We start from the raw sequence: 25,000 nt of genomic DNA, 5'->3' as shown, positions 1-25,000 counted from the left end.
CAAACACACACACGCCTCATGGCTTAATCCACACGGCAATGCGTAACACGGGGAAGACTGCACACAGAATTGCCTGCCTGCGTATGAAAAGATGATTCTATTTTATGGTGTCCCACATGACCGAGAAGCCAGCAACTCTGTGTGTGTGTGTGTGTGTGTGTGTGTGTGTGTGTGTGTGTGTGTGTGTGTGTGTGTGTGCACATTCTCACATCGTAACATATGCCCCTCTACTGCTTTCCTCCCATTCTCTCTCTCTCACTCACTCCCTCATTCTGTAGGTCTCTTTATCTGCATTGCCTCTCTCTCTCTCCCTCTCTCTCTCTCTCTCTCTCTCTCTCTCTCTCTCTCTCTCTCTCTCTCTCCCTAATGCTTTCTCTTTCTCTCTCTCTCTCCCCCCTCTTCCTCTCTCTCTCTCTCTCCCCCCCTCTCTCTTTCTCTCTCTCTCTTTTTCTCTCTCTCTTTCTCTCTCTCTCTCTCTCTCTCTCTCTCTCTCTCTCTCTCTCTCTCTCTCTCTCTCTCTCTCTCTCTCTCTCTCTCTACAGAGAAGAAAGGTAGGGAGCAGCAACCACAACCCAGCAGTCTTTGTCAGCCATTCGAGAAACAAGATTATTTTGCAGTGTTAAAATGTCCCAGAATAACTAAACAGAGCTGATTGGATGTGGTATTCTAAAACCCCGCCTCCCTGCCTCAACCAGGGCTGTGATTGGTTCTGGCAGTTTCAGATGACTCATGTTGTTCTATAAAACATGAATAGTTTCAGACGACACTCGAAGCTGTGTTGCTGAGGCCTTCACAATCACATCCTGGGCCTTAACCGAGTGTGTCTCATTGAGATTGATCACCCACACACCCACGCCGCTGGGACATAAATCAAGATTTATGGATACGTCCCAGCATGCAGTGTGGGGAGAAACCCCAACAGCGCTGCGTAATGCGACGTGGCTCGTCAAAGTGACACATGCTCTGTTGTCCTCGTCATTCATTTCATTCCCCAGCAATTATCAGCTCTGATGCGGAGCGTTAATTATGCGTACAGTGAAGCATTGGTCACGTTCCTGTGTGACACCTCTCGCTCCCGTGTATCGGGGAGCTCTGCTGAATATATAGCTGCTCATTATAATCCCATAGAAAGACCCGAAGTCCTATGAATAACATAAGATGGTGGCTCAAGGAAATGGTGTGTGTGTGTGTGTTTGTGTGTCTGTGTGTGTGTGTACGTGTGTGTGTATGTGTGTCCGTTTGTGCATGTGTCCGTGTGTGCATGTGTGTGTGTGTGATTGCTTGTGTGTGTATGTACATGTATTTGTGTTGAGTCCTTGTGTGTTTGTGTGTGTGTGTGTGTGTGTGTGTGTGCGTGTGTTTGTGTGTGTGAGTGCATGTGTGTCTGTGTGTTTATGTACATGTATGTTTTTTTCTAGTGTTGCAGAATTCCAGACACCTGATTGTTTCCCCTCGTTTTACTCTTGAGGTAAAATACTTTCTTCAACCCTTTATCCACGAGAATGAGGGCAGGTTTCGCGGTAAACCTGCTAAAAATAGTTGCCTTTTGTTGCGTTGCGATCAGAATGGAGTCAGTCGTCTAGCAGGTTACTTGCAGACAGACCTTGTTTGATCAAATAGATCCTGAACATTTCATCTTATTCTTCCCTGCAGCCCCATATGCAAATAAGGCGACCCCAATTGGGCTCCCGACCCCCGTGTTGGGGACCACTGCCCTGATGTAATGCTCCTCAACAGAAACATGGGAGTTCACAGCATGAGTAACACACTTCTCTGAGATGGACTTCCACCTCCCTAGCTACATCCCTGGTTTGTCCCACTGTCCGGTGTCCTACTGCTTCCCGCCCCTGTCGGCTCTTCCTAGCATCAACACAGAGTTGCTTCCGGTTGTTTTGACACGTGACCGTGGACTGTGGTCCACACTGGAGCTCATGCCTAGAGCCGTTTGGTGCAGAGTCAAACCTCCTTGCCGCTGGTCTAACCTGCCCTCTCCCCTCATACACTCTCGTCCTCGGGGGATTTGATGTTATGGAGGTGGTCCTACAGTGGAATATAAGCTATCCTACGCCGTCACTTTCCCACACACCAGCATAACCGTGTGAGCACAGTCAGAACCGCATTTCATTGTGTCGAGGCTAAACTACCCTGAAAAGGTTCCAGTGTAATAATGGGTATGAATTGCGCTCTCCTCGTTCGTAGCGTAACCGTGGAAGTAAAGTGCTTGACCCTCAGCTTCCAGCGCTTCAAACCATCAGAGGAACACGACACATGCAAAACCTCTCTGTGAACCCCGCGCCAGCTCCCGATTACATCACCTCGTTCGTTCACGAACGGGCGAATGTACATTCATGGTTTAAGTGCACCCCTCTCCCACCCACCTCCTCTTCCCTCTCTCCATGGCGAGGAGCAGACATTAGCGCTGTCGCTGAAGTGCCTCCCTCCCCGTCGAACCCAGGGAGGACGGCTCTGCCTGCACTTCACGGCGGGCTCTGCGAGGGCTTCATACGCAGCGTGGCGGTGCCACAGAACACATCATTATGTTAATGAACGTACCGGGGAGGGAAAGTGGTGCTTGTTTCTGTTAACTCGCGGCAGCAGGCATTTTACCCGTGTATAATGTGACGGCATCACAGCCGCTATGAGAGTGACAACAGAGTGGGGTGTTACGAGGCTGAAGCCGTGGTTGTGGTTCTGTGGCTCAGAGCAGCGCTGAGCCCCACAGTTCCCTTTCATATTCAAGGTTATCGAATGGCTGGTGTGGTGATTCCGACGTCTTTCATGAGGTTTTCCGATGTTATAAAAAGTACTTGGTACTTGGTAATCATGGAAGACGCTATCGTTGCATTCACCTCAAGATGTTCCACCTAGAGTTGATAAGATAGATAGACGATAATATGGAACGATTGCTTGAGTTTGAGCCAGGTTTCAAACCTATGATAACGCTGTGAAAGTCAGAGGGAGTGGGAAATGCAATGGAATCAAAATGAGATAGGGAAAACATCTTGCAATAAACACCAATAACGTGTGGTTGGAACTCCCTGAGACTTTTTTGCTTATTTTTGGATTCATTGGTTTAAGACTGCTTATACTTTTTGCAGTATGGAGGAAGGAATGTATGGATTTATGAACCTATATATATAAATATATATTTTACTTGATGTATGAATGTGTGGCTAGGGATCAATGACTGCATGGATATATACTGACCATTGATCTTCATGAGATCAAGAAGTAAAATCGTATCTGTATGTGCGTGTATGTATGCACGCATGGCTGTAACTTACTGATGATTGAATGTATGAATGTATCAGTGTATGACTTGATGAATGTATGGATATATCAACGTACGATTGTATGAATAAATTACCATATGAATCTATTCCTGTATGCCCGACGTACGATCTCTCTCTCTCTCTCTCTCTCTGCAGGGAAGTGAGGAGGGCGGAGTGGACAAGAACAAGTGCTGCACCCTGTGCAACATGTCCTTCACATCGCCGGTCGTAGCCCAGTCCCACTACCAGGGGAAGATCCACGCCAAGAGGTTAAAGCTGCTACTGGGGGAGCAGCCACCCACCACAGCCAAAGGTAACCCACTAAAGGCACGCGAACCAAGCGCTCCGTCATGGAGAATACTGTTCGATTCAGCAGAACAACGAAAATGCAATTCAGGGAACACACTGACAGTCATTTCACCAGCGAGGGGTGTGGTACGACAGCTGCTGTGGACACGGTTTGAATTGCAAATTCCTTAATGGTTTCCGAAATGTTGCCAAACTAGAAGTTTTCCCCCGACATTGTGTAACCTTTCCGACTGATGGCCTGGAGTGTGAGTACTTCTAAAGGAAGATGATTGGATCGTGCCACTGCCATTACACAATGGGGTTATCAAAGAAACAAAACAGTAAAGAGAAAAACACAACACGGCAAATTGCACACAGAAGACTGAGTCAATCCCCCAACCCCACCCCCGCAAAAAAAACATTGCATAAATTTCCTTCTAGAAGCTGAGCAATGTTATGGTATATCTCATTTAGCTCCCCCATCCTCCCAATGTTTTTGTATATCCCATTTAGTTTCCCCCTCCTCCCAATGGAATATTCCGCTGTTACACTCGCACAATTCAACCGAAACGTCGATTCGACTACTAAAGACGACGACGACTCAAAGTCTTTCTATCAAAGATTTGAGTGGTTGAAGATTCAAGGTCACCCCTCTATATATACTATACCATGTAGCAGCTAGCTAAAGGCTAGCTGGTGCCGCAGTATAAAGCATATACTAGGACAGCACCTGGAGCTACCATTCATACCATTCGCTATTGCTGCCCCTGCTAACTGGAGCTACAGTACTGCAGGCTATGCTATGCAGCAGCACCTGCTAGATGTAGCAGCACCGGCCTGCGGCTAGCCGGAGCTACAGTATATGATACGTTATGACAGCACCCCGAGCTACAGTACATACTGTATACTGTTTTTAGCACCTGCTAGCAGCAGCTAGCCTGTGGCTTGGTCTGACAGGATCTCTCAGAGCGCTAGCGCCATGCCGAAGGGAGATTCTCTACTCAGGCTAGCTCTGTTCTTTGTGGTGAAGCCGGCAACGCAAACAATGTCTTCTGCATGACAAAGAGTACATCTTCGGTCGTACACGGTGTAAACACTGACATAAATGATCATATTACTACGGCCAGACATAAGCAGCGGGAAGCAGCAGCGTATGAGTGATTGACAAGTACGTAAACACAACCTATTCTAACCTATACAACTTCATATTGAATGTGTTGAGTTGTATACCACTCATACCTCCCCACGTCCCTTTAACCTCATCTCCTAAACAAGACTCTCTTCATTATGCATGAGGCTCCCAAAGAGTCTGAAAAATATTGATAGGACAATTTATGCGTTTCGACTGCCAATATTCATAGTCCATCCCGTGAGGCTGTTTCCTGTTTCCAATTAATCTGCCAGTCACATGTCTGCTAGTCGCATGCAAATGCAAACACTAACACTGAAACGAGGAGCATACACAATGTCCCTGTCCAGAGAATCAAACAAGATTTAGTATTCACACCGTAACGGGTACTTTGTGTCTTTGCTTTGTTCAAATACCATTTAATAATTGGTGCGCGGTGTGTTTCTCGTCCTTGTCATAATGTTCATTACGTTTGTCAGTGTGCATAATTAGGGCATAATAAACAGACATTTAAACTCAACATATAACCATAAGGTATAGAAATGTCTCCTTTGTCGTTTTTGGTTTCTATTCCTCGCCAATGGTCAAACTCCAGAACCTTAATTAACCTAAAGCAACCAATTAACCACAATCACGGGCCAGCCAACCAGAATCCAGCGCTCACGTTGTGCTGCTCACATGCAGAAAGACATCTGCAGGTAAAGGCATTAGTAATTAACCTCCGTCGCCGTGGGTTATTCCTCAAGGTTTACTTACCTATTGTGTTGTTCTGCGAGCCGCGGTTGGCTGCTAGCATCCGGGGCCAGTCTACCTGCAAACTGGCAGAAGATGAGAGTTTGTGACCCCGGGGGGGTGGATACAGGAAGGTATCTCCTGGCTTCCCAAACACCTGAGTACACAAGTGTCTGGCGGAAGAAAACACAAAAACCTGAAGTTGAGTTTATTCTCTTAGACAGCTTGTTGGGTAGCCTCTGCAGACTGTTAGTCTCTGCGCCTCAAAGCACCGTAGTATTACCTGGCAGGTATCCTCGTCTTAGCTTAGTGTAATTGGGGGTTTGAGGGTTGATTGGGGAATTTGGCAGAGGAGGTTAGTCCTAATTAATGTCTCTTACTGTGGACGCCGCCTGGCTGTCAGTGAAATGTTTTTTCTATAGTTCTCCACTAGTATACTCAGGCACAAAGGCACATAAAAAGACAACCAAACTTTTCTTAAGTCCATTTTTTGTGCAAGATAATTCCTTGTTTTACAAAGCTGAGGGAGAACAAAGTATTTCAAAATGACTTTGTGTTATTACTAAGGCTGTGAACGTCCCAATAAAATGTTATCCTTAACTTTTTAATGTATCTATATTTGTTTGTTGTTATGCTGTTTTCCGGCTCATAAAATATATTCAATGAATAATGTGTGCGATACTTACTACCACATTACCTTAAATTAGGTTAAGTGAAGTAAAATACTAAAACTTTAAATCTTTGAAAAAACAACATTGAACATAAATCAAACCAGATAAAGATGTTTTTCTGCTTGTTTGGACCATATAAAGCGTGCATTTTGTATTGGAGCTGAAACTCAGGTAGTGTTGTTGGTAGTGAGATTATTGAACACGATCGCTCAATCCCCAAGACACCAACAGCCAGTCATGCCAGTTCACTGCGCCAGCAGCTCAACCAATCACAGACACCTTTTCCTCTTCTCTCCCCTCCTGCTTGCTAACAGTGTGCTGTGTTCGTACTACCACCCCCGGACAAAGCTCAGCCCCGTTACCCCTCTCTACCACGGGTGAGTGACGGATACAGCTCTAACCTGAGCTGTCATGTGACCCAGTGGCTCAGAACCCAGTTCCCGACCCGGTTCTGAAAAACAACTCTTCATGCAAAACTTGCCTTGAAAACCCGTCCACTCTCTGTAGCCGGTAGTTCCATTCGATATGAGCTTCCTTCTGGTGTGTTTTGAACGCTTTTCTATCGCTGTGTTTGCTTTCCTTCAGTCCCCAGCTCTGATTGTGCGCCCTGTGGTCTTATAATGTTGTTTTTCAGCACCTTGGTCAACCTACTGGTGTATTAAAGTGTGCCGTTTGAATAAACTGAGCTTGAACTTCATCTGCTGCTGCATTTTGAGCGGTGCAGAGGGAGGAGGTGGAGGAGGAGGTGGAGGAGGAGGTGGGAGGAGAGTGTGCACGAACACACAGCCTGTGAGTGCGAGCGGACGAGAGTTGGATTGAAGTTGATTCAATCTGCAACCTTGTTGTGAATCAAGGTCGCGTCGTTAATTAGCTGCGATAGCGAGGACAGTGGAGCAGGATGGCCCCAGAACTCCATGTTGTCACCATGGGAGGATGACCCGGGACACACACACACACACACACACACACACACACGCACGCACGCACGCACGCACACACACACACACACACACACACACACACACACACACACACACACACACACACACACACACACACACACACACACACAGACACACACAGACGCATGACACACACAAACACCCACACCTAAACACATGCATAACACATTAACATATGCATTACAAATGGATTTATACCGTAACACACACACACACACACACACACAAACACAATGCTTAATGGACATGCATATAAAACAGGCAAATGCATAATATGTGCTCACATGGACACACACACACACACAGACCAACAGACACAAACACAGACCAACAAATACGCACACACACACACACACACACACACACACACACACACACACACACACACACACACAGACCAACACACACAGACACACACACACACACACACACACAGACACACACACACACACACACACACACACACACACACACACACACACACACACACACACACACACACACACACACACACACACACACACAAACACACATGTTAAACCAGAATGAGTGCGTCTTGAGTCTTTAGGCTAAGGGGAGCCCAGCGCCATCAGTCCTATCATGTGATGGGATGGGGGCACTGCAGATAGAAATAGAACACATAGAACATGAACTTTTCTAGAATGTGGGGCAAGGGGGGGGGCCGGGGGTATGGATTTCTGTTGGCCCTCTTGTTCACCTCACTCTACCTTACTCTCTCTCTCTCTCTCTCTCTCTCTCTCTCTCTCTCTCTCTCTCTCTCTCTCTCTCTGTCTCTCTCTCTCTCTCTCTCTATTCCCTTCTCTCGATCTCTCATCCTCTCTCCCTTTGTCTTTATCGCTCTCTATTTCCCTCTCTCTCTCTCCCTCTGTCTCTCTCTCTCTCTATCTCTCTCTCTCTCTCTCTCTCTCTCTCTCTCTCTCTCTCTCTCTCTTTCTTTCTCTTTCTCAATCTCTCATCCTCTCTCTCTCCTCTCTCTCTCTCTCTCTCTCTCTCTCTCTCTCTCTCTCTCTATTCCCTTCTCTCGATCTCTCATCCTCTCTCCCTTTGTCTCTATCGCTCTCTATTTCCCTCTCTCTCTCTCTCTCTCTCTCTCTCTCTCTCTCTCTCTCTCTCTCTCTCTCTCTCTCTCTCTCTCTTCATTCTCTTTCTCGATCTCTCATCCTCTCTCTCTCTCTCTCTCTCTCTCTCTCTCTCTCTCCCTATTCCCCTCTGTCGATCTCTCTCTATGTTTCTATCTCTCATCAACACTCATCCACTTTTTCATTCTATTAATTATTCTCTCTCATTCTCTCTTCATTACACTCTACCTGACTCTCCCTTTCCATTCGGACTCTTCGAGCTCTCTCACTCTCATCCTCAATCTGCGTCCATCATATCATCGTCATCGCCATCGCCATCGTCATCCTCTCTCTCTTCCACTCTCTCTTTTTTCCTTTCTCATCCCCTCCATCTTATTCTCTAAAAATGTTATTCTTTCCCTCTCCCTCTCTCCCTCTCCCTCTCCCTCTCCCTCTCTCCCTCTCCCTCTCCCTCTCTCTCTCTCCCTCTCCCTCTCCCTCTCTCTCTCCCTCTCCATATCATCTCTCTCTGTCTTTCTCTCTATCTCCCTCTTCTCCCTCTTGCTCTCTCACTCATGCTCCCTCCCTTCCTCCCTCTCTTCATTTCTATAGGGAGCGCGGGTAAGGCTTTACATATTTAACATGCAACATAAATCACTGCTGAATACAGAATACACACGGACTTAGACACACACACACACACACACACACACACACACACACACACAGACGCACTCACACTTCTCTTCTCATCTCTCACACAGCGCTAAATGCCATCTTTTGTCCTCCACTCAAAAGTAAATCTCATACAACACAAGTGGAAAAATGTGCATGTTTGGATGTGTATGTATGTGTGTGTGTGTGTGTGTGTGTGTCGGTATTGTAATACATTGTATCTAGTGTATTGCTTAATAAAACTGCCCAGAGAGATTGAGAAGGCAGCACAAGTACAGCCACATCCACTAAGTACTACCCGCGCAGCTTCGTAGCTCTATCCACATCACCCAGCTACCGGCAGACTGCAGTCTGTCTCACTCAGTGTGGGGTTGAACCCCCAGGTGACCTGGGGGTGAAACATTATGGTACAACTTCCTCAGGAAAGCCTCAACACAGGTATACAGGTTTCATTCCATGTTTCCACATTTCGTCAGGACATCTGCGTGTCATGAATAGATAAACAGGGAGATAAAGATGAGTTACTACTCTGTAAAACTGGGTCGCTCCTGGCGTGCCTTTGAGACATTTCTCGGAGGTCGGCCTGTATTCACATATACAGTAGACCTAGCTCTTTCTTTAGGGGTGTACATGTTATATATACTGAGCCTCCTCAATTCATAATTCAGCTCTCTGATTGTAATATTATGAGATGTACGGGCTGGCTAGCTCACTCAACACTAGGCTAGACATGTTACATGTTCTTTCCTCTCTGCTACAACCTACTCTGCCTACCTATCGCTCCCTCGGGCCGATAAAGCCCATCACCTTTTGTATTTAAAGATCAACGTGCCGTTCTGTTCCACATAATCCCGACGACATCACCCTTCCTTGAGTCGTTCAGCAGCCAATCCCGTCTGTAAAGCATCGACCGGCGGGCTCCAGTTGGCCGCCGGCCAGCTGTCTAAGCTCCAAACGCAGGTGTGGCTTTACAGAACATCTTTACCGTGTGCTGTGAGTGTTTCCATTGTAGTGAGCGTCTAGTGAGGCAGACGGCTGTGGTCTTCATTAGCGGAGCTGACACTCTGGAGTCAAACCGAGGAACTGAAACGTTGTCAGGTCGGCTGCGTTGCCGTTGAGGAGTGTTGTTGGTCTTACTTTGTGGCATTTACATACACATTTTTTCACACTTAAGGGGATTTGGTTGACACTTTTATCCAAAGCGACATTCATTCACACAGCCAGCTCGCCGGGAGCATTGAGTGTGAGGTTACTTGCTCAGGGACACCTCGACATTCTAGGGGAAGCCGGGGATTGAACTAGCAACCTTCTGGCTACAAGTCAACTTTCCCCACCTCCTGAGCTAGCCCGACACCGTGACAGTCGACATGGCTTTTGTACAACAAGGAAAACAAATGTTTTTGCCATGGACACTGGGGATCGAACCGGGTTCCTCTCTGCCAGCGCAGAGGTCCCTGAGACGCGGGGGTGGACACCTCGTTATACGCTGAGGCAGCAGCACGGGCTGATCCGGGCTTAAGGAGCTGTGGCCTTTCATCCTCCTGCTGCTGATGTTGGCCGGGCGCCGGCCGCCGGCCGCTGTATGTTCCACACAAAGCAGATCGCTGTCTGCTGCGTGTATATATAGGACCTCAGAGCGCCCGGGGATGTTAGCGCGTGGGTTTGGTGTATGTGTGTGTGTGTGTGGTGAGTGTGTGTGTGTGTGTGTGTGTGTGTGTGTGTGTGTGTGTGTGTGTGCGTTTATGTGTGTTTAAGTGTGTGTGTGCGTTTATGTGTGTTTAAGTGTGTGTGTGCGAGCCGGTGTGTACATATGTGTGTGCATGTCTGTCCGTGTGTTTTTGTGTGTGAGCCTGTGTGCACACTGTGTCAGTGTGTGTGTTTGTGTGTGTGTGTATTTCAGTGTGTGTGTGTGAGCCCCCGTGTGTACGTGTGTGTGTGTGTGTGTGTGTGTGTGTGTGTGTGTGTGTGTGTGTGTGTGTGTGTGTGTGTGTGTGTGTGTGTGTGTGTGTGTGTTTGTGTCTGTGTGAGCCGGTGTGTGCATAGGTGTTTGTCATTGTGTGTGTACGTGTATGCTAGTGTGTGTGTGTGTATGTCAGTGTGTGTGTGTGTTAGTGTGTGTGTGTGTGTGTGTGTGGTTTTGTGTGTGGTTGTGTAAATCGGACCAATGGGCTGCAAAACTAATGGTTGTCTCTTTCTGCTCCGGTAGTCCATATCTGTCTGTGGTGCTGTCCAAGGACAAACACACCCAGTCTGGGAGGGGGTGGACAGGTGAGGCTCCCTGGGAAGGCTGTCTCACGGACCATAATACCTCTCCTCATACAGATGGATTCCTTCTCCTTGTTTGTTTGGTCCTCGGAGACAGGAAGTGATATATATGAGAGAGCGGTTTTGTGTTATCTTTGGTTGAACAAAGTGTGGTGGAGAGATGGAGGGAGAGGGACGAGAGAGTTGGAGAGAGAGGAGAGAGATGGAGAGAGAGAGAGACAGAGGAGATAGATGGAGAGAGAGAAGCGAGAGGAGACAGAGGAGAGAGATGGAGGCAGAGGATAGAGGAGAGAGATGGAGAGAGAGGAGAGAGGAGAGAGTTAGAGAGAGGAGAGAGATGGAGAGAGAGGAGAGAGATAGAGAGAGGAGAGAGATAGAGAGAGGAGAGAGGGAGAGAGATGGAGGGAGAGGAGAGAGATAGAGAGAGAGGAGAGAGGTAGAGAGAGAGGGGAGAGATGGAGGGAGAGGAGAGAGATAGAGAGAGGAGAGAGAGGAGAGAGAAAGAGAGAAGAGAGGAGAGGGATGGAGAGAGATGGAGAGAAAGAGAGAGAGCGAGAGAGAGGTTGGAGTGATGGAGATAAATAGAGAGATATGGAGAGAGATGGAGAGAGGAGAGAGTTAGAGAGAGGAGAGAGATGGAGAGAGAGGAGAGAGATAGAGAGAGGAGAGAGATGGAGAGAGGAGAGAAGGAGAGAGAGGATAGAGATAGAGAGAGGAGAGAGATAGAGAGAGGAGAGAGAGGAGAGAGAGGAGAGAGGAGAAAGATGAGAGAGGAGAGAGAGAGGAGAGATGGACAGAGAGGAGAGAGGAGGAGAGAGAGGAGAAAGAGGAGAGAGAGGAGAGGGATGGAGAGAGATGGAGAGAAAGAGAGAGAGCGAGAGAGAGGTAGGAGTGATGGAGATAGATGGAGAGATAGGGAGAGAGATGGAGAGATGGAGAGAGAGAGGCGAGAGATGGAGGGCGGTGCTGTAGAGAGAGAGGGAGATGGAGAGAGGAGAGGGAAGGGGGTAACAAAGGGGGAGAATCCCAGAAGAGATAAGTGAACACACACAGACAGGCTCCTTTAATCGGCCCACTCACTACAGTGAATCATTACAGCGAGATTTAAAACACGGTCGACAACGGGTAAGTTCACACCACGCAGCGACGGCTCTGTCTTTATGATGCCAACCCGCATCACAGCTGGTCGCCGTGACAATGAAGTACCAGCAGCATGCTGGGAAACGGAACACAGCGTGAGCGCCGAGGACAGAAGCGTATCGCCATGGCTGATTATTTATTTGTTATTGTGTTTTTTTTTTAAGTAGCCCTGTCTTTATCCAAATGCTCTAATGCCGATAATCATCTCTTATTGAGGAGAAGCAGGCTTTGAAATAAGAGAAACTAATACTTTGATTGTGAAAAGAATGCATTTTAACGAGCTGGAAGAAAGCTCCCAGAATGTCTGATGAATTGAACTGGGTTGTTGTAAACTTTATAGTGTCAACAACTAGACGTGCAAATTAAGGCAGTGCTTTGTCTCATTGCTTTCAAAGAGGAAGCAAGACAAACAAACACGCTCTAGCTGAAGGCAACACACTGGCTGAGATACGGCTGGTTCATGCCCTCTTTAAAGTCTCCAAAGCGAGACTTTCCTATTTATTTGAAACGCTACATCTCAATATGCATGTACCACTTTCTGCCTTCATAATCCAATATCACTTGATGTTAACACAACTAGCTTTGATAATAAGATAGTATACTGCAATGACATACCCCATTATATTATATGTCTAGCAACCAATGAAGCTTCTGGGAAAATCTGATTCTGTCTCATTCAGTAGCACCACCACCACTATTACTGAGATACCTTTGTACAATAATTGATTCTTCTCGTGAGTCCTGCTAAACCACCTGCAGGAACAACATCTTCCTATAATTGAATGCAACAACAGGATCATAATGCTTTCAACAAATCTATCGTTGTAATTCATCTAAATTCGGTCCGTCTGCCAAAGCCTCTGAAGAATAGACCGCTCTGTGCTCAGTAAAAGCTGTGTTGACTCGTTGGCTCAGCGGCCGTTCACCACGGCGACGCCTGCTGTGAGGTCATCGTGATTAATCCATCAGTACTCTCCTCACATCATCCCCGCTGACAGAAATGTCAAAGGAATTCATAGCCCAAAATCAATCACATTATTAAACTCGTTGTTGGCAAGGTAGCCTAGAGAGCTACAGTGTTTGACTCTAACCCTAACCCACAGGTTCTAGGTTCGATGCCCAATGTCCCACACACGCGATGTCCTGAGAAGTCCTTACCCTAATCTAAGATCCAGACCTCCTACTATGTTCTAGCAGAACTTCTGATCCGATCTCCATCGGATTCAAGCTATTAATCCAAAGTCTGATTCGTGAGAATACCCCACCTGCTACTTGATGGCATGTGTGTTAATTCATTTTTGCTTTTGATTAAAAGCCTCTGCTGAACGATGTCCAAAACATATTGCAGACGGCCTTAGAGTCCTCATAGCTCCGTCCGTTTTTTGTGATTTCATCCTCTCGTCCTAACTGCTTCGCCCAGCCCACCACACCCCCACTGTTTCCTACCTCCTCAGAACCGAGGTTTCCACTCTGCTGCCCTCAGGGACTTGTTGACCTTTTACTCCGGCCTCAAAGGTTCCCAGCGCATGAATATCCTTCTTACAAAGTAATTACATTCTTATTGAAGTTGTTTCAGCCGCTAAGTAGGAACAGCAGGGGGTTGGGGGAGGAGGATTGTGGGAGTCTGCTTAGCAGGGGTGGAGGTTGCATTGGTGGTGGTGGTGGTGATTGGGGTGGTATAGGTGATGAAAGTGGTTGTGATGGTGGTGACAATGGTGATGGAGGGGATGAAAGTGGCGGTGATAGAGGTGGTGGTGACGGAGGTTGTGATGGAGGTGGGGATGATGGTGGTGATGTAGAGATGAAAGTGTTACTTGTGGTGATGGGTGATAGGGGTGGTGGTGGTGATGGTGGTGGTGGGGGTGGTGGTGAAGTGCCACCGAGGGGTGTGGAGAAGCCATTCTAATGATCCTCCAAATGGGAGCAGACGGGTTAGCTGTAGGCGCCTTCGCTGGTTACCCAGCAGCCTAAATCTGTGAGGTGGCCAGGCAGGGGGCGGTGGTGGTGCTGGTGGGTGGAGGCGCGGGCCGTGGTGATGGAGATTGCTATGAACGATGAGCCGGCTCGTTAGCTGCGATCTGGGCTTTGGTAAAAAAAGACAGAAGAGAAAAGCCCAGCACTGCATAGTGATTCATCTTTTTGTCTCTATCTTCTTCACTATTTGCCGTCTTCCCTTCACGTCTTCCGCTAGTTTGCAGTACAGTAAGGCCGTTCATAGAACCGAGTGCCGAGCAATAACAAATGTGACAGCATTGGAGTCCAAGTCAAATTTCCCTCCAAGGGTATAGTGTATCTTAAAAATTGCTAAAAAATTAACCCATCCCCCGTATAAAACAAAGACAGCTAGGATAAAAACACGTTCAATTCAATTCAATTTTATTTGTATAGCCCTTAGGTACAGCCTTGAAAGGGCTCAACAGGCCGTGTATTTATGACACGTATATTTATGACACAACATAAGTTGTGTGCACCGAACACTGGATACAGAAGCAGAAGCCAGGAGAAGACAAGGAGACAAACCTCTTCCCCGCCTGTGTCACCATTAGCACCCCGCAATCATTTCACCAAGCAATGTTCAATTACCTCGATCCCAAATGAAGGTTGAACTTAAAATCCACTCAGAATTCCCAAATCTTTCTGTGGTTGAGCTGTGCGCGCGCTTCGGTCGGCCACTGTAAATGCCATGGCTTTAATTAACCTTCATGGAGGAAATGTCTTTTTTGAATTATTTATCGTCATGGTCCTGAGAACCAACTGAAGCTGACGTGGTGAGGGGGACGACGCGCTGTGGCCGGCAGCATGGGGTCCGGTGGACTCAGACCGCTGACGGTACACCGATCGGAATGACTCACTCGATACTTAACATTTAGAAAAACAGCGTTGTTATTGTTTGATTATTGTGCCTGTCTGAATTATGTGCTGTCTGTCGGGCTGAGTGTTATTTCCCTTGACATGGTAATTACACAGCCTGGCCCTCAGCCTCTCCAGTGACGCAGAACAGACCCTTGAGGAACAGACGAGGAATCCATCAATCCATCAATTATCATATGGTGCTGGAAGATTCACGGCTAGAGTTACCCCTTGTAGCAGTCTGGTTGGTATAAAACCTCAACTAGGATGATGGTATGATTCAACTAGCAGACAACTAGCAATTTAAATAGCGTGACAGCGGCACTTAGCTAGCGTATATGTAGCATGATGGAAGTATACATCTAGCATGCAACTAGTATGATGACGGCATTCTACAAGGATTCAACTAGCATACAAATTACATGCTGGTAGCATTAAACTAAAACACAGCTAGTATTCAACCAGCTTATGTGTTCAACTAGAATAATAGCACGATGACAGAATTATACAAGAACACAACTAGGATTCAACCAGCCTTTTACTAGCGTTCAACTAGAATAATAGCACGATGACAGAATTATACTAGAACACAAATAGGATTCAACCAGCCGATAACTAACGTTCAACTAGTATAATAGCACGATGTAGCATTCAACTAGAATACAGAGCATTCAACCAGCATATATACAAGTGTTCAACTAGCACAACAGCATGACGGTAGCATTCAACTAGAACACAACTAGGATTGGCCCAGCCGATAACTAGCGTTCAACTCGTGTTACATATCAGAATACATCGTATTCTGCATGATGGCAGAATTCAACTAGAACACAGCTAGTACTCAACCAGCCGATAATCAACGTTCAACTCTTGTTACAGCATGATGGTATGGAGTCGTTATGTGGCCGGCATAATGCCCAGAGAGCAGAACAGCGGGCTGGAAAGGGCTTCGGTCATCCCCCGCCGTCAGAGAACTAGAACAACCCGGGAGGAGAACAAATGCAACGCTAGCACACTCGGCTGCAGCTAATTTGACAGCCAAGTGCAGTTACAGTCCGTTCCTTCCTCCGTCCCCAAATGGTTGAGTCAGGCACGTGGACCGGCCAGCGCCCCGCGCCCCGCTCCTCTGTGGGGGTGACGCCATCGGTTCAACGGCTCGTAACGGAGACATCCGTAAATGTTGACTTGGGGTGGGCTGGGCGCTCAGCTGTTAAAACGGATTAATTCGAGAGTGTGTTTTTGTGTGGATGTGGGGGGGCAACGGGGAGGGGAGGGGCTGCAATGGCGGTGGGATGTTTATTCGGGGTTAATGGCCGCAGCCATGCGTGAAGGCACTAGTGGGAACCGCTAGCGGAGCAGGCCCTTTATTCCGTTTGCCAAGTGGAGTTTAGTCGTTCTTCTGCAGGCGTTAAACGGAGATAACAGCTTGTTATTCACAGCGACACGCTGGCTGGGGCCTCGGTCTCTGGGGCCACAACGCCCGAACGCTCATCAGACCCCCTCCACTCCGCTTGTCTCTCTCCGTCGTTATCTCAGTCTCTCCCCTCCCCCTCGCCACTCTGTCTCTCTGTCCATCACTTCCTACTGCTCTCTTTCTTCGAGATCGGGTCTTCAGATCGGGTGTCCCTCCCTGTCACTCTCTGTTTCCGTCTTTGATCTCTGCCGCTGTCTTTGTCCTTCGGTTGATTGCGCTCCATCTGTGTCTCCCCGCCCTTTTTCTCTCTCTTGCTCTTTCCTGGTTTCCTTCTCACTTTCTCAGTTTGAACTGAGCTTTGACCTTTGCAAATTCTCGCTCCTGATTTTACCTTTTGGCATCTCTGCCTTTTCGGTCTGAATGCCATCCACGCTCCTCCCTTCAGAACACTCCTTGTATGGTCTTCCCGTGTCATACTGTCAGAGCTTCCTGGGGTCTCACGCTCTGTCTCTGCTCTCTCCAGAGGTCCCGCCCAGTCCCGTGAAGTCCTCGCCCGAGACCACCCCAACGACTTCCCCCCGCCAGCGCCGAGACTCGGACCGCTTCTGCCAACTATGCAACGCCTGGTTCAACAACCCGGGCATGGCGCAGCAGCACTACGACGGAAAGAAGCACAAGAAGAACGCCGCCCGGGCGGATCTGCTGGAGCAGCTTGGAAAGACCCTGGACATGGGGGAGATGAAAGGTAGGGACCAGGACCACCCAGGACCCACCAGAACTAGTAGTGTTAGGACCGTATTAGTGGAGTTAGGAAACACTACCGGGCACGGGGGAGATGAAAGGTAGGGACCAGGACCACCCAGGACCCACCAGAACTAGTAGTGTTAGGACCGTATTAGTGGAGTTAGGAAACACTACCGGGCACGGGGGAGATGAAAGGTAGGGACCAGGACCACCCAGGACCCACCAGAACTAGTAGTGTTAGGACCGTATTAGTGGAGTTAGGAAACACTACCGGGCACGGGGGAGATGAAAGGTAGGGACCAGGACCACCCAGGACCCACCAGAACTAGTAGTGTTAGGACCGTATTAGTGGAGTTAGGAAACACTACCGGGCACGGGGGAGATGAAAGGTAGGGACCAGGACCACCCAGGACCCACCAGAACTAGTAGTGTTAGGACCGTATTAGTGGAGTTAGGAAACACTACCGGGCACGGGGGAGATGAAAGGTAGGGACCAGGACCACCCAGGACCCACCAGAACTAGTAGTGTTAGGACCGTATTAGTGGAGTTAGGAAACACTACCGGGCACGGGGGAGATGAAAGGTAAGGACCAGGACCACCCAGGACCCACCAGAACTAGTAGTGTAAGGACCGTATTAGTGGAGTTAGGAAACACTACCGGGCACGGGGGAGATGAAAGGTAAGGACCAGGACCACCCAGGACCCACCAGAACTAGTAGTGTTAGGACCGTATTAGTGGAGTTAGGAAACACTACCGGACATGGGGGAGATGAAAGGTAAGGACCAGGACCACCCAGGACCCACCAGAACTAGTAGTGTTAGGACCGTATTAGTGGAGTTAGGAAACACTACCGGACATGGGGGAGATGAAAGGTAGGGACCAGGACCACCCAGGACCCACCAGAACTAGTAGTGTTAGGACCGTATTAGTGGAGTTAGGAAACACTACCGGGCACGGGGGAGATGAAAGGTAAGGACCAGGACCACCCAGGACCCACCAGAACTAGTAGTGTTAGGACCGTATTAGTGGAGTTAGGAAACACTACCGGACACGGGGGAGATGAAAGGTAAGGACCAGGACCACCCAGGACCCACCAGAACTAGTAGTGTTAGGACCGTATTAGTGGAGTTAGGAAACACTACCGGGCACGGGGGAGATGAAAGGTAAGGACCAGGACCACCCAGGACCCACCAGAACTAGTAGTGTTAGGACCGTATTAGTGGAGTTAGGAAACACTACCGGGCACGGGGGAGATGAAAGGTAAGGACCAGGACCACCCAGGACCCACCAGAACTAGTAGTGTTAGGACCGTATTAGTGGAGTTAGGAAACACTACCGGGCACGGGGGAGATGAAAGGTAGGGACAAGAACCACCAGGACTAGTGGGGTTAGAAAACACTACTGGACCAGCTGGGCAAGTCCCTGGACATAGGGGGGGTAAAGGAAAGGTTGGGAACAAGATTAAGCCCCCACCAGGGCTAATGTGGTTAAGACAGTACTCATGGTTCAGGACTGTACTAGTGCACTCAAAAAAAGTACTTAGCATGATGTTAACCGGGCAATTCTTAGTGCTTGGCACTCCTTACTGTACCGACAATGATGTATTGTTTCTCTTCTTCTGACAAATGTACTTATTGTCGTTAGTAGTATTATAGATGCTGTGGATAAAAGCTTCTGCCAAATGCCATGAATGTAAATGTAAATGTACAAGTGGTCTTATGGCCGTACTAGTGGTTTTAGGAGAGTGCTAGTGGTTTTAGGAGAGTAATAGTTGTTTTAGGACAGAACTGGTAGGGTTAGGAAAGTACTCATGGGGTAAGCACTGCTCTAGTTGATTTAGCACAATGCTACTAGTATTAGCACTTAATCAAGCACTTAAAAATAGTACTTTGTGTAGCATCTTATCCTAGTTGTCTTTGTTTTGTATACGGGGAATGGGTTAGCCTAGCAATTGTAAGGGCTTGGTTCTATGAACATCCTTACTGTACCGACAGCAGTATGTTGTTGTTTCTCGTTCTTCAGACCAATGTACTAATTGTACATCGCTTTGGATTAAAGAGCTGTTCAATGCCCTAAATGTAAATGTAAATGAGCAACACACTAGCGTTATCAGCAACACACCAGCGGTGTGAGCACTATGCAAGTTGAATACTCATAATTCTAGTGCTATCAACACTGCGCCTTTGGACTAGCACTAGTATAGGGCACACGCACTAGTATAGTGCTAATTCCTCTACTGCGGTAGAGGAATTAGCTGGGTTTTCAAAGTTAAATCGATTGGCCAATTAACATTCTATAACACATTCATGGCGATACCCATACATTTCCAAGCTGCAGAAGATGTAGACTAGAGAGAGCGACATTTGGGGATCATTCAGTATTCAGTATTTCACAGTCTGGTCTGAGACTGGTATGCAACACACTCACGCACACACAGATACACACACACACACACACACACACACACACACACAAACACACACACACACACACACACAAGCACACACACACACACAAACACACACACACACACAAACGCGCATGCACACAAGAGCAAATGCGAAATTGTGATCCCCTGTCCGAGTGTGTGTGTGCACACGTGTGCGTGCGTGCTTGTGTGTGTTACTCAGGAGCAACACACACACACTTGTGTGCTTGCGTGTGTGCGTGTGCGAGCGTATGTTGCTCAGGAGCACTGCGAGGAAGTCTTGGAATTGCGTCAGGGGCGGGAGCTTGTGTTAGCAGAATGCATTAGGCCGGGGGCCGTCCTTAGGCTCCGGCACTCCGGTGCTCCTACCCAAGATCCCCCCTGATTGGTCAAATACACATCCCTCTGAATACCAGCGTACTCATACTCCGGCAGAGTGATGTCGGCGTTGCACTCCCACCGGCATTGATTGATTGTTTTCCTGCTGCCATAGGAGTCCTAATTTCATCATGGTTTTACTCATTTAAGGAAATGCTTGTTTTCCCGAGTACGCCATCGTGAACGCGTCGGTCCTGACGCTGATGAACGGCTTTCGGTGGAACCCAGAATAAAGCGCGGGGGAGAAGGAATTAATTCCCGGTCATCAGCTGCCGCTTTACAGAGCCCCCGATCCTCTCCGCGCCGGGTGCCTCAGATGGCAGCGGAGACCCGCTGCGGAGACGCTCTCCCGGCCCCGGGAGCCCTACAGGGGCGCAGGGCCGCTCCCCAGTGGGGTGGTGGAGGGACGGACCGAGGGTGGGGGTGTTGCTGGTGATGGAGACTCCGTCACAATGCGTCAATAGGAGTTAGGGGGCCGAGGACGGCGGGTGAGGAGGGTCAGCGCGGGCGACGGGAGCACCCCGAGGTGCTGTTCAGCGCACGGGAGCCGCGGCCAATGGGAGGGGACGTCTCCTCGATGGTGATTGGTCACGATGCCCTGGCCCTGTGGCAGGGATTGGCTGCTTAGCCGTGACGGGCGGGTGATGGGTGGGTGACGGGCGGGTGATGGGCGGGTGACGGGCGGGTGATGGGCGGGTGATGGGTGGGTGATGGGTGGATGGGTGTAGGAGAGGGTGGTGTATTTTAGAGGAAGTCAGGGGTGTCGTTTACATGTTACTGTTACTATGTGGAAACCTGTTAGGACGGACAGGAAAGAGGATAGAATCACACATACACACACACACACACACACACACACACACACACACACACTCTCTCTCTTTTCTTTTCTATCATCAAACACATACACAGACACACACAAACATGCACATGCACACACAGACACACAAAATACAAACAGCACTCACGGAATGACAACAACATACACAAACGCACACACACACACACACACACACACACAAACATGCAGGAACAAACAGTCAAACCAATACACACCCTCTCTTTCTCACTCTCACACATAAACCCAATCACACTGTCACACCAACATTAGCATTACTCTGATAGCGTACACACACACACACACACACACACACACACACACACACGCAGCATTACTCTGACAGTGGGGGTCTTCACACAGGCGGAGGAACACGAGTACAACGGCTCGGTGGCTCATCAAAAGTATTCCAATTATTTATTTAAATCCCCCCTCCTCCGAAGGATTATTTCCCGCTCTGCTTCCGAACCGACGAGCCAATAAGTCGTCCGCCGCCCTCATCATCTTAATCATCATCATCACCATCCTCTTCCTCCTCCTCTTCACCATCATCACCAACCTCCTCCTCTTCCTCCTCATTCACATAATCTCCATCCCCAACATCCTCCTCCTCCCCCTCCTCCTCCCCCTCCTCCTCCTCCTCCTCCTCTTCCTCCTCCTGCTCCTCCTCCTCCTACTCCTCCCCCTCCTCCTCCTCCTCCTCCTCCTCCTCCTCCTCCTCCTCATTCTGCTCATCATCTTCTCCCTCCTCCTCCTCCTCCCCCTCTTCCTCCTCCTCCCCCTCCTCCTTCTCCTCCTCCTCCTCTTCCTCCTCCTCCTCTTCCTCCTCCCCCTCCTCCTCCTCCTCCTCCTCTTCTCCTCCTCCTCCTCCTCCTCTTCCTCCTCCCCCTTCTCCTCCTCCTCCTCCTCTTCCTCCTCCTCCTCCTCCTCCTCCTCCTCCTCATTCTTCTCATCATCTTCTCCCTCCTCCTCCTCCTCCTCCCCCTCTTCCTCCTCCTCCCCCTCTTCCTCCTCCTCCTCCTCCTCCTCTTCCTCCTCCCCCTCCTCCTCCTCCTCCTCCTCTTCCTCCTCCCCCTCCTCCCCCTCCATCTCCTCCTCCTCCTCTTCTCCCCGGCCCTGGTACGTCCTGACGGCAGCTCGTGTGTCGAGCAGCGAGGGTCGACCTCCGACGTCGCTCCTCGTTTAGGATCGGGTGGGCGGAGCTGATGGGACGTGTTAGCATTAGCGTCACTGTTAGCGTCAGTGTCAGCGTTAGCCCCGTTCTGTGGCTGGCCCTAATGAGGGCTTTCTCTCCGCTGCTAATCAATTAGGCGCGGTAGCGGCGTCATGCTAGCAGGCAGAACCGGTGCCTTAGCTCCCGCGGCGCCGCGAGGCACAGCGCCCCCCACAGGAAGTTCTGTTATAAAGATATAAATAAAGTTTTAACTTGGGCTACTTTTATTTTACCTCTGCCATCCCTGGAAACTTTTATTTAGTTATTTTACTTTTGTTTTAGTACTTGCCTTTTATCACTCCCAAAAACAAATGATCATGTTTACATTTATACTTTTTTGTGTAGAATCTTCCTTCTTCCATTAGTCTGCACTTAATGATCTGCTTAAATGAGTGATTGATTGATAACGTTCCCAGTGGCAGCAGGTGATGAATTCTAAATGTCATGTCTCGCGATTGATGACCGCCGTCACCAATCACATGACGTCTTTGGCGAATCAGCTGAGGAATAACTTGTAATTTGTTTGCATTACGTGTTATTGAAATACTAGGTAAGTACTTATACTATAGCACTATTAATATTAACACTAAAACGACTTAAAACAAAATACTTACGAATACTGCAACCTGACCCTAACCCCTCCAGTCTCTAGTCGAACCAAAATTCATCCCTGAGAAATCACTTCCATTCAAAGCATCTAAAGGACACACACATCACACACACACACACACACACACACACACACACACACACACACACACACACACACACACACACACACACACACACACACACACACACACACACACACACACACACACACACACACAGACACACACACACACACACTGTCCCCTCTCATGTGTGATGTGCGTCGTACATAAGGAATGTGGCATGTGAAGGCCGCATGGATTAAATATTGATGAGCTCCTATGGAGACCCTAGGTGCTGCTAGCAACGCCACCACCGCGGCGCGGCTAGCTGCTCCACAGGGAGAACTGAGAGAGGGGGAGGAAGGGGGAGGGGGAGACAGAGATGGGAGAGAGACAGAGAGAGAGGGAGAGGTGGAGGGGAGAGGGAGAGAGAGATGGGGGATAAAAAGATGGAGAGGAAGGGGGAGAGAGGGAGAGATGGAGGGGAGAGGGAGAGAGTTGAAGAGAGAGAAGGAAAAGGAAAATACTGAAAAAGAGAGAGAAGGGGGAGAGAGGGGAAGGGAAAAAGGAGGTAGAGGGAGAGATGGTAAGATAATGGTACAATGGGATAGAGAGAGAGAACATGCGTGTGAAAGAGAAAGACGCAAGATTTCTGAGGGGAAGAACGTATAAGATAGAGAGGAGAATGTGTGTGAAAAAGACTGAGCAAGAGAGAGAGAGAGAGAGAGGGAGGGAGGGAGGGAGGGAGGTAGGGATAGAGAGAGCGAATGTGAGAGTGAGAGAGGGAGTGCAGTACTTCATCCCCAGTGGAAGGTCACACCATTAGCACCCCTGCAGTGTGAAATGCAACTCTCTGGTGAGACTACCACACCCCTACCTGTCTGACTGAACCAGGTGTGGGTGCGTTTTTGTGTGTGTGTGTGTGTGTGTGTGTTTGGTGTGCGTGCGTGCGTGAATGCGTGTGTTTATGAGTGTGGATGTGTGTGTGTGCGTGTGTATGTGTGTGTATGTGTGTGTGTGTGTGTGTGTGTGTGTGTGTGTGTGTGTGTGTGTGTGTGTTTGCGTGTGTGTATGTGTGTGTAAATGCACTTCACTGTCTGCAGGGAACAGGGTACAGATGTGGTGGACCTCCACACCTTTTGTTGCATTTGTCATAAGGTCAGAGGTCATCAAGGTATTCTCTCTTACGTCTCTCTCTATAATGTGTGTTTTGGCTCCAAGCTCTTAACTGGCCTTGGGCCTCGCATTCACACACACACACACACACACACACACACACACACACACACACACACACACACACACACACACACACACACACACACACACACACACACACACACACCGAATACACACACACACACACACACAAACACACAAACACACACACAGGCATGCTCAGAAACACAAACAAGACCTTACTTTATAAATCCTACCTCACAATACGACCGCAGCAGAGAAAGAGTTTGAGAGTTTTTATACGCTTATCAAACTATAAGAATATACATTACATGTGGGAATGCGGAAGGATATGCATATATTCATATATATATATATAAATATATACATACACCTCTGTCTATAACTCTATCCATGCTGTTGCATCATGGATATCATGCATGAGAGGTTAACAGAAACATGACCTTCAACTGCTTGTTCAAAGCCGTACTTCAAACCCAGGGTATGTTCATACGGTGGAGTAAGCTACGGTATGATGCATGGGGAGGGATTATCTCTCGGTGGGCTAATCCATCACGTTTTTTGTTTTGGATCAATTATGGTAATTGATATGCAAATATGTTAATAACATTAGAAGATCGTCTTAAGATATGCTAAAGATGGATTGCTTCGGAGTGATTTAATTTGAACCAGAGATTGAATACAAGCAATTTTTTTGGTGGTTTATTTAAACCTTTATTAAATCAGAGAAAACATCAGTGTAGCGGCCTGGATGAATAGACTCACTATTCATCTTTAGGAGATCACAAAGTGAGAGATCTCTGCGAGCAAGTGGTATTTTTCAAAAAACGTTTCTTGGTTGGTTCCATTACTGGTTGTTTATATGGACTCAGGCACTGTTATTTTATAGAAGAAGATGAAAACTACTTACTCTGCTCCACTATACATGAAAAGACAACCACCAGCCTGGATTTCGTCTTTCTTTATAGTTTAAAAGTTTTGTTAAGGATTCTTACTGGTTTGCCACTAACATTGAATGTGATCACAGTGGAACGTACTTACTTTAGTACGGTGCGTACCGAGATTAG

General features: G+C 48.2%; 1 protein-coding gene across 1 annotated transcript in view; it reads left to right on the top strand.

The window, feature by feature from the left end:
- Positions 1-25,000, top strand: part of LOC307087658 (zinc finger matrin-type protein 4-like) — a gene marked incomplete at both ends in the record, with an annotated part of 63,828 nt that overhangs the window by 38,090 nt on the left and 738 nt on the right. The window contains 2 exons of the mRNA XM_079753283.1: positions 3,429-3,585; positions 17,001-17,222. Of these exons, the coding sequence (XP_079609409.1) occupies positions 3,429-3,585; positions 17,001-17,222 (379 nt within the window). The remainder of the gene's footprint in view (positions 1-3,428; positions 3,586-17,000; positions 17,223-25,000) is intronic.

Source organism: Pollachius pollachius (genome assembly GCF_949987615.1).
Source record: "Pollachius pollachius genome assembly, chromosome: 1".
Classification (NCBI taxonomy): Eukaryota; Metazoa; Chordata; class Actinopteri; order Gadiformes; family Gadidae; genus Pollachius; species Pollachius pollachius.
Note: the sequence above shows the minus strand (reverse complement) of the source record. Positions and strands in the feature narration are given on the sequence as shown.